Source organism: Dasypus novemcinctus, chromosome 17 (genome assembly GCF_030445035.2).
Source record: "Dasypus novemcinctus isolate mDasNov1 chromosome 17, mDasNov1.1.hap2, whole genome shotgun sequence".
Taxonomy (NCBI): domain Eukaryota; kingdom Metazoa; phylum Chordata; class Mammalia; order Cingulata; family Dasypodidae; genus Dasypus; species Dasypus novemcinctus.
This window is the reverse complement of record NC_080689.1, coordinates 91,068,652-91,081,776: the sequence shown is the minus strand read 5'-3', so window position 1 is coordinate 91,081,776 and position 13,125 is coordinate 91,068,652. Positions and strand designations below refer to the sequence as shown.

General features: G+C 37.9%; 1 gene segment (V, D, J or C); it reads right to left on the bottom strand.

Annotated features, from left to right (window-relative positions):
• Nucleotides 1-12,292: 12,292 nt before the first annotated feature.
• Nucleotides 12,293-12,894, bottom strand: LOC101424379 (immunoglobulin kappa variable 1-39-like). The segment is given in 2 exon segments: nucleotides 12,293-12,630; nucleotides 12,813-12,894. Coding segments are annotated over 2 exon segments (372 nt in total).
• Between the last annotated feature and the right edge of the window lie 231 nt (nucleotides 12,895-13,125).

Here is a 13,125-nt window from a genome sequence, read left to right as displayed (position 1 = left end):
AATTAGCAATCTGAGGAGGAAATCAAGAAAAAAATCCTTTACAATAGCAACCAAAAAATCCAAATATGTAGGAATAAACTTAACTAAAGATGTAAATGACTTGTAAACAGAAAAGCTGTGCAACATTGTTAAAGGAAACCAGGAAGACCAAAATAAATGGAAGAATATTCTATGTTCATGGTGGGTTGGAAGTATAAACATCACTAAGATGTCTGTTCTACACAAATTGATTTACAGAATTCACACAACCCCAATAAAATTATAACAGTTTCTTTTTTTTAAAAAACTGAGTTAGAAAATTCAATTCCAAAGGAAATTTACTTGGAAGGGAAAGGGACCCAAAATAACCAAAAACATATTGAAAGAAAACATGAAATTGGAGAAAGCATGCTACAAAGCTACTGCCGTCAAAACCACATAGTGTTGGCACACGTATAGACATGCTGAACAATGTAACCAAATTGAGATTTCAGATACATATACTCACTAACACCATCAAGTGATATTCAACAAGGCCACCAATCCCTCTCAACTGGGACAGAATGGTCTCTTGCCTAGAGTGATTACAACTGAAAGCGGGAGGATTGCATCCAGCATCCATGTGGAATCTGAGCCTCCTCTTGACATAGAGGTGCAATGGACACAACCAATCCAATGTCCACATAGAAGAGGTGGCATTGGATTGGGAAAAGTGGACATGGTGGCTGATGGGTATGGGGAAAGGCAGGAAGAGATGAGAGGTGGAGGCGTCTTTGGGACATGGAGCTGCCCTGGATGGTGCCTCAGAGGCAATCACCAGACATTGTAAATCCTCACAGGGCCCACTGGATGGAATGGAGGAGAGTATGGGCCATGATGTGGACCATTGACTATGAGGTGCAGAGGTGCCCAAAGATGTACTTACCAAATCCAATGGATGTGTCATGATGATGGGAATGAGTGTTGCTGGGGGGGGAGAGGTGGGGTGGGGGGGTGGGGTTGAATGGGACCTCACATATATATTTTTAATGTAATATTATTACAAAGTCAATAAAATAAATAAATAAATAAATTTAAAAAAAAAATTCACCTATCACAACAACAAAAAAAAAGAAATGGTACTGTGAGAACTGGATATCCATATCCAAAAGACTGAGAGAGGATCACCACCTCATACCTTATAAAAAATATAATTCACGATGAATCAACGACCTAAATATAAGGGTCATGACCATAAAGAACCTATAAGGGTTAATTTAGGGAAGCATCTATGAGATCATGTGCTAGGAAATAGTTTCATAAATTTTAAAACCAAGTATGAGTAATGAAACAAAAATAGATAAATGGCACCTCTTCAAAATTAAAAAAAAATTGCACTACAAAGGAGTTTGTTAGGAAAGTGAAAAAGCAGCCTACTCAATGGGAGAAAATATTTAGAAACCTCTCATTCGATAAGTGCCTAATATCTAACATATACAAAGAAATCCTACATCTTGAAAGTAAAAAGACAAATAACCCATTTAAAAATGGGCAAGAGATTTAAACAGACACTTTTCCAAAGAAGAAATGCAAATGGCTATAAAGCACATGAAACGATACTCAACATCACTAGTTATTTAGGGAAATACAAAGTAGAACAGCAAAGAGATATCATCTCTCACATATTAGAGAGGTGGCTAGTAAAAAATCAGAGAACTACTCATATTGTAGAGGATATAGAGGAAAGTTAAAGCTCATTTTTCGCTAGTGGGAATATAGAACGGTACAGGGCTTGTGGAGGATGGTTTGGTGGTTTCTCAGGAAGCTAACTTTAGAAATGCCATAATATCTGGCAATCCCACTGCTGGGTCTATACCAAGAAGATTTGAAAGCAAGGACAAGAACAGATAGATCCCCACAAATGTCCATTGTATGTGGCTAAGATTTGCGGGACATATCCTACATCAAGTTTCATTAACTCAAATATTATAAGATGACAAATAATACTAGAATGCTGTTTTTATTTTCTAGTTTCATATTGTGATGATGGGTGTGTTAATTAAGTGTTAATTAAAAATTTTCATCTTCCAATCACAAAATTGGAAGCAATTATCTAAGGGATGAATTTAAAGAGGAAGTTGAAAATAGATGGATATTGTCCTGGGGAAAACTGTCACATGTACCTAAAGTGATGTGATTAAATAATAAGAGAATTGCCCATGAAAGAACGAATACTACTGAAAAAATAGAAGGAAAAGAAAAAGAAAAGAACACTAAGGAAAGAAGTAGGGAAGGAAAGCACTCTGGGTGAGATGGACACTTCCTTATGCTGGCAGAGAGGGTGTGTGCAAGGAAATAGTGAGTAAGGGAGACCACCTTCTAGGCAGGAGGCTTTGAATAGGAAAGACCCATTTTGAAATGTCCTAAGTTAGAGGGTAATTGCAATGGAAGGAGGGAAACCTGGAGAAAAAGCCAGTAAAACTGAATTTCAGAGTAAATGAGAGACAGGGAAGAGATAATCATCAACCATTGTGAAAACTCACTGCAGTCTTCCTCACAGGGTAGAGAAGCATTATTGGCTCAGACAAGATCCATTCACCTAAAACATAGTGTCCTGTTATACAAAATTCCTGGCCACGTCTATGAGAATTCTACAGCACTTTTGTTAATATCTCACCAAAGAGATTCAGAAAATACTAAGTCCTTAATGTTCCCTTGGGTCTGCAAGCCTCTAAGGAATGAGTCAGGAGACACAGTGTCTTGGGCAAATAGAGGAAGTGTACGAACTCAGAGTTGGGGGTGTAGGAAACAGCTGGTGCAGCAATGAATCACCTACAGGCAGCCAGGGAAGGGGGTCTGTGCAGGAGGCTGAGGCACTGTGGGAGAAAGGCTTTTATAATGTTGGCAATAATAATCTCCTGCATCTTCTGCCTGCAGCTTGGTCATGGCGAGAGTGAAATCTGTTCCAGAACCAGTGCCACTGACTTGAATGGGGACCCCAGATTCCCAGACATAATAGATGAGCAGTTTAGGAGCCTGTCCTGGTTTCGGCTGGTACCAGTCAGTGCTTCTGCTAATACTCTGTCTGGACTTCCGTCTGATGGTGAAGGAGGCTCCTGAAGACACAGCCATGGAGGCTGGAGATTGGATCATTACATGTCACCACTGGCCCCTGCATCAGAATGGACAATGGTCACATATTCCTACCACTTTATCATAGCACTATTAAATGCATCAGTTAAAATGTGCTTTCTAATGATTTCTAATTAAATAAAAGCACATAGTAGAGCCATCTTGGAAATAGACATCAGGTCCACTAAAATTATTTCTCAATTCTTTGAAGATATTATTCTGAAGCCAGAAAATTAAAATTGTATCACAAGGCTGCAATCAAGGTTTCTGTAAGGTCACACATCTGGAGGCTCTCCAGAACCACATATTCCAAGCCTCTACCAGTTTCTGATGCCTATAGAATTCCTTGTTTGAGAGCTACATTGTTTCTCAAGTCCAGCAACTTCAAATGTTTCTCTGCTCTGCCCTCACATTGTCATTTCCTGTTTATCTATCATTTTATCCTTTCCCACTATTATAGGGATACATGTGATTGCCTTTACACCTCATCCTTAAAACCCAGGATAATCTCTCCATTTTGAATTAAATTAAGCAAACTGCAACTGTGTCTTATATAAGGTAACAGGCATGGGTACCAGGGTTTAAGACCTAGTATTTTCAAGTGATTATTCAGGCCTTCAACCCCGTTGATACCTCGTTATTCCACATGCAAAATACTTTCCCCTCATCCCAACGTGCCCAAACATCTAAAGAAATTACAGCATCAATTCAATTGCTAAACCTCATTTAAATACTATCTACTAAAAAGTCCCTAGGCATCATCTAAATCGTCTAAATCTGATATGTATGACATTCTGGGTAGGAACTATTCTGGAAAAAAATTAATTTCTCTCTATGGACCAATAACTAGAAAACAAGTTTACAGATTCCAAAATTCCATTTTGGGGCATGCATAATATAAAAGTTTTAAACATTCCAATTCCAAAAGAGAGAATGGAAGGGAGCAAGGAATCACTACTCGTAAGCAATTTTGAAACCCTGAACTTGTTAGGTTTCATTGCCTTGGAATTATCGCTGGCATCTGTCTTAATCTGAAGTAGATTGAAACAAATACATTTTTTAAGTCATTATCAGTATGTCTGTGGGTGTGGGCCCATTTAAAATAGGAACCTTTGAATATGTTATTTAAGATGAGGCCCACCTGAATGAAAGGGGACATTAATTCAGATTACTGGAATCCTTTTTTATCATGAGAAATTCTGTTATAGAGATAAAAGCCAAAGGCAGGTGTCAGAAGGTGGAAATCAACAAAACACAGAAGTGAAAGTTAGAGGACATTGCAATGCATGCAAGGCTGTGATAGAAACCAAGGAATCTCAAGGATCTCTGGTAGCCAGTATCAGAATGTTATAAAATTTTAAGAGTAAACAATGCCTGGCTGATGCCTCAGTACTGGGTAGCTCCTAACAACAAAACTTTGAGCCCATTAATGCCCACTGTGAAGCTGTCCCATTTTGTAGTATTTGTCATAGCAGCCTGACAAACTAAGGCATCAGTCACCCTTTCTTTTTCCTCAATGACTGCTTGAATCAATCAAGTAATGATAATCTGGCTAAGAAATGAAAAATGTGAATTTGATTTAGAAAATAATAATCATAGTTGTCCTTCATTGTATAGATGGTGATAAAAGAAGAAATAGAGTATTGAAGACAAGGTAAGGTAAGAAGTGGAGTCAACAAATAAAAATTCAATTAGTAGCTAAAAGACTCATGATGGTTAAAGATATATCTTTGTATGTTTGTAGTAATCCAAAGTAGACCTTACAAAACAATCTGTTCCTAATCCTGGGAACATATATATGTTACTTTATGTGGCAAAATCTTTGCAGATTTAAATTAGGAAATTCATATGAGAGTATTGCCTAGATCATAAAGCTGAACCCTAAATGCCAACACATGATAAAATAAAGTGGTATTAAGACAGTGAAACCAGGAATTAGAAGCTTTAAGTACTGAAGCAATTCAGCCACAATCATCAAATAATAGTCCCTTGCAATAAAGCTCCTAATATATGTCCTATGCTCTATTTTTTTGGTGGGATCCTGACTGATTTTAGTACCAAGTGTGGGGTGCTACTATAACAAACACCAAAATATGAGCAGATGATTTTGGAAATTGATGATGTATAAATACATGAAGAATTTTGAGGCATCTGAAAACAGCCTACATTTCTTTAAGGAGAATGTTGGTATAAATACAGACATTGAAGCTGCTTCTGCTGAGGGCTCAGAAGGGAATTAGGGACTGTCACCTTAAATGGGAAGGATGGCAATCCTTATATAGAGAGGCAGAAACTCAGCTGATTTTGTCCAAAGTCATGGGGAAAGCTGTATTTGTAACCAATAAATTTGCGTACTGAGGCTCAGGGCCTGGTTGTCACTTGCACAGTCCAGAGATTCAGGACTCCTGAGTATATACCAAACGCGGCACCAACCACAGGTTCGGTAAAAATAACAGAAGAGGAATGTGAGCCTCAGCAGGTTTTCCCTGGCCAGCTAACAGCGAGGTGAAGAATGTCAACCACCACACCAGAAAGCCAAGAGTGCCTACAACTGCAAGCAGAAGAATTGCATCCATCATCCAGGTGGAATCTAAGCCCCCTCTTGATACAGAAGGGGAGTGGACATAACCATCCCAGGGTCCACAGGATGGAGGAACAGAATATGGATTAGAGTGGACTTACTGATAATCTACTAAGGAACTATTGTGATTAGCAATGGAAGAAATTGTAGCGTTAATGTAGAGAAAGTGGCCACGGTAGCTGCTGAGGGTAGAGAGAGGGAAGAAGAGATATGATGTGGGGGCATTTTCAGGATTTGGAGATTTCCTGGGTGGTACTGCAGGTACAGATTCTGGATATTGCATGTCCTGCCCTGGCCCACTGGATGGACTGGTGGTAGTGTAAGCCACAATGTAAACCACTATCCATGTGGTGTAGCAGTGCTCCAAAATGTATTCACCAAATGCAATGAATGTGCCACAGCGATGAAAGAGGTTGTTGCTGTGGGAGGAATGGGGTGAGGAGGATGGAGGGTATATGGGGACCTCATATTTTTAACATTAAAACAGTTAAAACATAAAAAAATAGAGGGAAAAAATAAAAAATAAAATAAAATACACTTGTATACTTAGCTGAGTACATGTCCAAGCAAACTGTTGAAGGCATGCCCCAGATTATTCTCACTAGGTATGTAAATCAAGAGGGAAGACAAATGGAAGGAAAATGGTTAAGCAAAAAAGAACTAGGGATTATGATTTGGGTAATTCTCTATCTATCTAGATGACAAAAGATGCTACAATTAAGAAAGTTGCTGTAAAGTAAGTGTGAACAAGGATAAGTTCAAAGGCTACTTGAAAACATTTGCAAATGTGAGGGAAGCAGAAGACAGAGATAGGAATATCCAGGAAATATCTGTGGAGGACCTTCTTTTCTAATGATATGAAACCCCGTGACATGCACAGAGGACCGCAGGGTTTTTCCCCCAATATCAGATTTATTAAATTGTTAATAATATTTCATTAATTTTTTGAAGATTAAAAAAAAGTCACATAATTCACTGTAGTTACAATGTAATCTCCCATGCATATATTGTGCATCATACAAATCTTAGGTATTTAATGGACATTTTCATTGACTTTAAAGAAGAATCTCTGTAGCTACCCATATAGATTTCAACTATCTTTTCGATCAAATTTTAGATTTTATTGATCCTAGCTTGCCTTTTCATATAGATATCCCTTAAGCTTACATGTAGCCCTGTTAGGAACACACATACACCACATTCCAGTTTTTTATAATGCTTTGTAGCAAATCTCTCTGAGAGAAGCAGAGAGATGCCACATAAAAATTCCCATTGAATGAACACACAACATTAAGTAAACAGTTATTCAGTGTGTGGAATTGTTTTTGGTTTATGCACATTTTTAAGAGAAAATATATAGAAAATATTTGAGGATATTGTGCAGAATTGAAAATATTCCAAAGATTCCACTTATTTTATCAAAATGTGTTTTTTTTAGAGTGCAATATTCCTCAAATAGAAAACATTTTTATCCGAACATTTCAGATTTAGGTAAAAGTTGTGTTAGAGGTCTCCAGGACTTCTGAAATTTCATGTTTTTTATCTATACTGTCTCCCCACATTATTGTTTTTTTTACTCACTTAAACCACAAGATATTTTAGAATGCTATATTATCAAGAATACTGCCAGCTGAGCTGAAAAGCTCAATAGGAGAGCAAAATTAAAGAAAGCTGCTGGAATTCCAAAATTCTACACACTGATGGAGCTATGCAGATTCAAACAGGCACTGAAAGTAAAAGAAAGGTTGATGCCTTGGTTTGCCAGGCTGCTATGAAATATGTTACAGAGGAATGACTTGAACAATGGAAATGTGTGGCTCACAATTTTGAAGTTAGAAGACTTCCCCTATTGAGAAGTCCTGAAGGCATTACTTTCCCCCCATATCTATAACAGGTTAGTGGTGACTACCAGAGGAACTTGAGGCTCCTTGGCTTCTCTCCCTGCCTTCCATTCAGGCAATGTCCTCTGCTTTCTCCTCTGGGTTCTGTTGACTTCCATCTCCTGGCTCCTGCCTCTGCTTCTCTCTCTATGACTGAATTTCTCATGCTTATAACAGAATCCTGTGTTCTGAATTAAGGCCTTCTTTCATTCAATTGGGCCACATCTTACCTAACATAGCATATTCAAGAGTTCCTATCTAACATGGGACACACTGACAGGATACTGACAATGATTAAGAATACGTGGGGGCATTTGTGGGACCTGGAGTTGCGCTGAATTATATTACAGGACAGATGCAGGACATTATAGATCCTGCCATAACCCACTGAATGTACTGAGAGAGACTGTAAACTACAATGTAAACTATAACCCATGCTCTGTGGCAGTGCTCCAATGTATTCATTAATTGCAATAAATGTACCAGACTAAGAAGTTGTTGATATATCAAAAGTGAGGTGTGTGGGGAGTGGGACATATGGGAACCTCTTATATTTTTTAAAGTAACATTTTGTGTGATGAATGTAACTTTTAAAAATAAGTTTAAAAATATATTTTAAGAAAAGAAGATGTGTATAATACACTCTACTCCAGATGAAGACTGTGGTCAGGTCCACAGGCAGAGATAGCAAAGACCTGGGCTCAAAGACCAGAGACCTGGGAGCAGAAGCCAGAGCCAGAGGTCCAGAGGGCAGAGCCATGGGCCCAAGGACAGTCCATAGGCCACAGAGAAGACCCCAGGCCATGAAACCTAACAGAACTTCAGGATTCAAAAGTGCTCGGGAGCATTGCTTCCTTGCTTCCTTCCATTCTCTCTTTTGCAATTGCAGTGTCTAACACTTTTATACTAGTTTGGAATCAGTAAACATGTTTCTCTTCTTATTGGTCCATAGGCAGAAATTAATTTTTCCCCAGGACTGATTCTGCACAGAGTGTCATACATAGCAGATTCAGATAAGTTTGATGATGACTTAGGATTTGAGCTGAAGATACATAAATGAGGTTTAGGAACTGAGTTGATGCTGTAATTTGTTTAAGATGTTTGGGCATGTTGGGATAGGAGAATTTATTTCATGTCAACAAAGAAATTTCCTTGGGGTTGATTTTTACACACTATAGACTGAATAATATACTGAAAATACTTGGTCTTAAACACAGGTACACATAGCTGCTGCCACATATAAAATATAATTGTGGTTTGTTTCATTTAATTCAAAAAGAAGAGATTATCCAAGGTTTTAAGTTTAGGGCATAAAATAAATTTCATGTAACCCTAAAAAAATAGAGGCAGGATAATTCAACAGACCTACAGGAAACTGCAATGTGAAGGCAGAACACAGAGGCATTTGGAGATGCTAGACTTGAAAGCTGGAGTGATGTAGTCTGAAAACAAGTATGTCTGGCAGCCACCATGATCTAATAGAGGTGAGGAATTTACTATCCAAGAGACCATCTAGAGGGAGTGTGGTCTCACAGACACCCTGATTTCAGCCTCGTGATACAATTTCAATCTTCTAGCTTCCAAAACTGTGAGTGAATTAAATTCTGTTACTGTAAGTCATCATGTTTCTTTTTACTTTCTTAAAGTAGCCTCTGAAAGTGAATTAAATTATTAAAAATTATAAATAATGAGGAATAAAATGCAGTTTAGAAAGACATATGAATATACTATCAATTGTAGGAAACAAGTATATTCTATGTATCAGGTTCAGCTAATAGCCTTTTATGTGTGTTATTCATTTGGCCTCACAACAACCCAACCAAATATGTACAATTATTGTACCTGTTTTATATCTGAGAAATCTTTTCCACTGAGAGATTAAGTAATTTACTTGTGACACAAGAGCAGAAAGAATCAGCGGTGTAAATAAATGAATAAATTGAAACCAGTGGGGAAATTTGCACATATTTAAAGTTAGGAATAGAAAACTGAGGAATGGATTTTAATAGGAAAAGAATGACAAAGAGATAATATTATATCTTATCAAATTTTATTTTATTATCAAAAGAAACAGTAGGAGGGAGCAAACACATTGTGCTGTGCTTATAAAATATACTCAGGAGACACTTTGGAGAAGCTCCTGCCAGAAACAAAGGTCGAGTGCATAAAGAGGGAGAGTGACAGACACTTTCTGTCTCTGTAGAATATATGAAGGTCAGAATGATATTTTTATACCAAATTTGGAGGAAAATAGCAGGGTCCAGAGGAAGGAAAGGAGAATGAGAAGGAGTCAAAATAGGAAAGTTTAAATTAAGAAGGCACAAGGAAGAGGTAGTTCACCCATCAGTGTTAAACTCTGTGTTCTGGGCTTTTATTTCCTCTTTTGGAACCTGAACATAACCATCAGAAGAACATAGAATTAGTCAGTCAGGTGGTCCATCAACCCATGGCCAGGCTGATGACCAGCTAACAAGACATGAGAAGGAAATTAAAGAATCTAGGATCTATATCATCTAATACTAAGAGGATGTGCCAGATAACTGTAAACCAAGAATAAGTCCAGGTAAATAAGTCCATCCTGCCCATGTTAACAGACTCCACAGTTAATCAAAAAATCCTCAAAAACATATTGTTTCATGCTGTTGGGTTTTGGGCATGATATATTACCTGAAAGTAGCTAATAGATAAATTATCATTGTTCAAATTGCTATCCATTCTTATACCACATTCTCCCCCCGTCCCCCGCCTTGATCTATTTTCTAGCACTTAAAATTACATAGTAGATATTTTAATTATACATATGCATGTTTTGTTTCCTTTCAACTATGATGACAGTAGTGATTTTTACAACTGACACAGTAATCATTCAATAAAAACTTAATAGCAGAAAAAGAGTATTTATGTGTGTAAGAGGGCTTAATGTATGCTGCTCAGATTTGATGAGATATTTCCTGAAACTGAATTTCACACCCCCCCCCATTTTGAAATCATTTTAGAAATAATACTAGAATGTCTGGAATTCTTCCACTTTTACACTGGACGAATAGGCTGATTAATAGTCTTCAAAAGTGTTCAGGTTACAGCAGGCTTAGTAACTATGATTTCTTTCAGTGCCTAATGGATGATTACAGAGAGAGCTGACATTTGAAAAAGTTCAGGAGGAAAACTGTTGCTTACTTCTTGAGGGATAGAGTTAAAGAATTAGAACAGTGTCATTGAAAGTATGAGAATGCCTGAAAGAGATGGGGAGAAGATAGAGGGTAGCAGAACAGGAGTCAGATTTTCACATACTCTATGAATGTATGAACATACACTGTTCTAGTTTGCTTGGGTAGTGAAATGCTTATATCCCGAAGTGGATCAGATTTACAATTGGAATTTATAACTTACTAGAGTATAATTTTGAGTCTGAGAAAAATGTCCAAATTAAGGCATCATTAAGCAAAGCTTTCTTCCCAAAGACAGGCTGCTGGTGATCCTGGATGCATCTGTCACATGGCAAGTCACATAGGAGCAACTACCGGTCTCCCCTTTCTGTTCATAGATACCTTGACTAAAGCTTCTTGCTTACTTGACTACCTGTTCCATTGTCCGAATTTCATTCTCTTCGAAAGGACTCCAGTAACAAGATGAAGACCCAACAGGGGCAAACTTTAAATAGAGTAGCCTAATCCAAAGTTCCTACAGACAATAGATTTCAGAGCAAGACTGGATAAACACACTTTTCTAGGTTTCATACAGTTTCAAACCATCACATATACATGTATTTTTTAATTATTTTCTTTTTTCACAGAAATTCAACATACAACATTTGAGACGAAGCTTTTTCACTTAACGTTTTATCTGTGAATTCAGGCAGTAGCAATTAATTTTCATTAATTACCTCTCTCAATTTCTAAATGCTACATTCTGTCTTATAGGAAGAGTTAGGATCATATTACACAAATCTATGTATGTTTTAATATTTTCCTACAACTAGTATTGTTGTAAAGAATGAAATTTTTATGTGTCATTTCATATATGGGGATATTATGATGTGGACTCAAATCCTCTGACAATTTAGATAACATTCAATTTTAGTGCATATTATACTTTATTTTATAAAAGAACCATAGAAAAAGGTAACTTTCATAGGAATATGAACATTGGTGGAAAACTTTACATCCAATCTGATAACAACATAATCCATTTAATCAGTATCATCCTCTCTAATATGAGCATTCTTTACAGAATAGGGATATTAAAGTCATTCACAAATATATTTGATGCCAATAATAATGAAAATATGTATCTAAACAAAAAAAAGGGAAGGTAGAGTAAGAAATCACAATCTCTTACATTGATCAAACAGGCTTGGATGAAAAACAGGGTCCAAGCAAGGAAAAAGTAAAGGAGGAAGATGATGTTTCCTGGTAGGTCCAGAGTTGGAGCATGATGGCCATGATGGCAGAGAAAGAAGGAGAATAAAGGAATAAAGAATTAATATGGCAAATTTCTCAGTATTAAGTAGGCATGTAAAAGAGAGAATCAATCCACCAGGGTGCAAAACTACCTGGACCTTTACCCAGAGGTTAAAAAAGAAATTATTTACACAGTGAAATGTGACCTACCCATGAAACACAGGCAGATTTCTATGCTACAATCCACTAAAATTTGCAGTGTCTCATGCAGATGGAGGAAGCAAAGTTCAAGGCTGTGAGAGGAGGAAGCAGCTGCTTTTGCAGGACTCACTGACCTACATCACCGGGGAGGAGGTTTATGTTCGAGGTTGAAGCACTGTGGGAGGAGTAGGATTCACCTTCTGACAATAATACATTCCCAGATCTTCATCTTGGACGCCGTTGATGGTGAGAGTGAAATCTGTTCCAGACCCACTGCCACTGAATCGGTCAGGGACCCCAGAGGGCCGGGTGGATGCAAGATACACGAGCAGTTTAGGAACGTGTCCTGGTTTCTGGTGGTACCAGTTTAAGTAGCTGCCAACACTCTGACTGGCCTTGCACTTGAGGGTGACGGTCTCTCCTGCAGATGCAGCCACAGAGCCTGGAGTCTGGGTCATCACAATGTCCCCACAGGCACCTGCAGTCAGAAAAGAACATTGATCATACATTGAATCATAAGTACATAAAATATGTATCTAAATGTAGCTGTTCTTATTTTTCATATATAATCAGATCTGCCTTAGACGAAACAATTCATTCACTCTGCCTGCTAGAACCATTCTCCAACTTTATGAAGATACTGCTCTTCTAACCTCTCACCTGAGACCCAGAACATCAGGAGCACGAGCAGCTGGGCCTGTGACATCATCGTGCTCAACCGTCTGCTGCACTCAGTCCCCGACTCAAGGGAAACCTCATTAATAGAGCTCTGAGCAGGAAACAAAGTCCCCGAGGAGCCTATGCAAAGCATCAGAGAGGATAAAGGCAAACGTGCCTGTGCAGTGAGTTGCAAAGACAGTAATGGAATGAGATCAAAATATCATGACCACATGAAATGCAGTGGTACATCTGCAAAAAGCTCAGAAATGAACTTAAGATGCTAATATTCAATAAATATCAATGCACCAGCCAT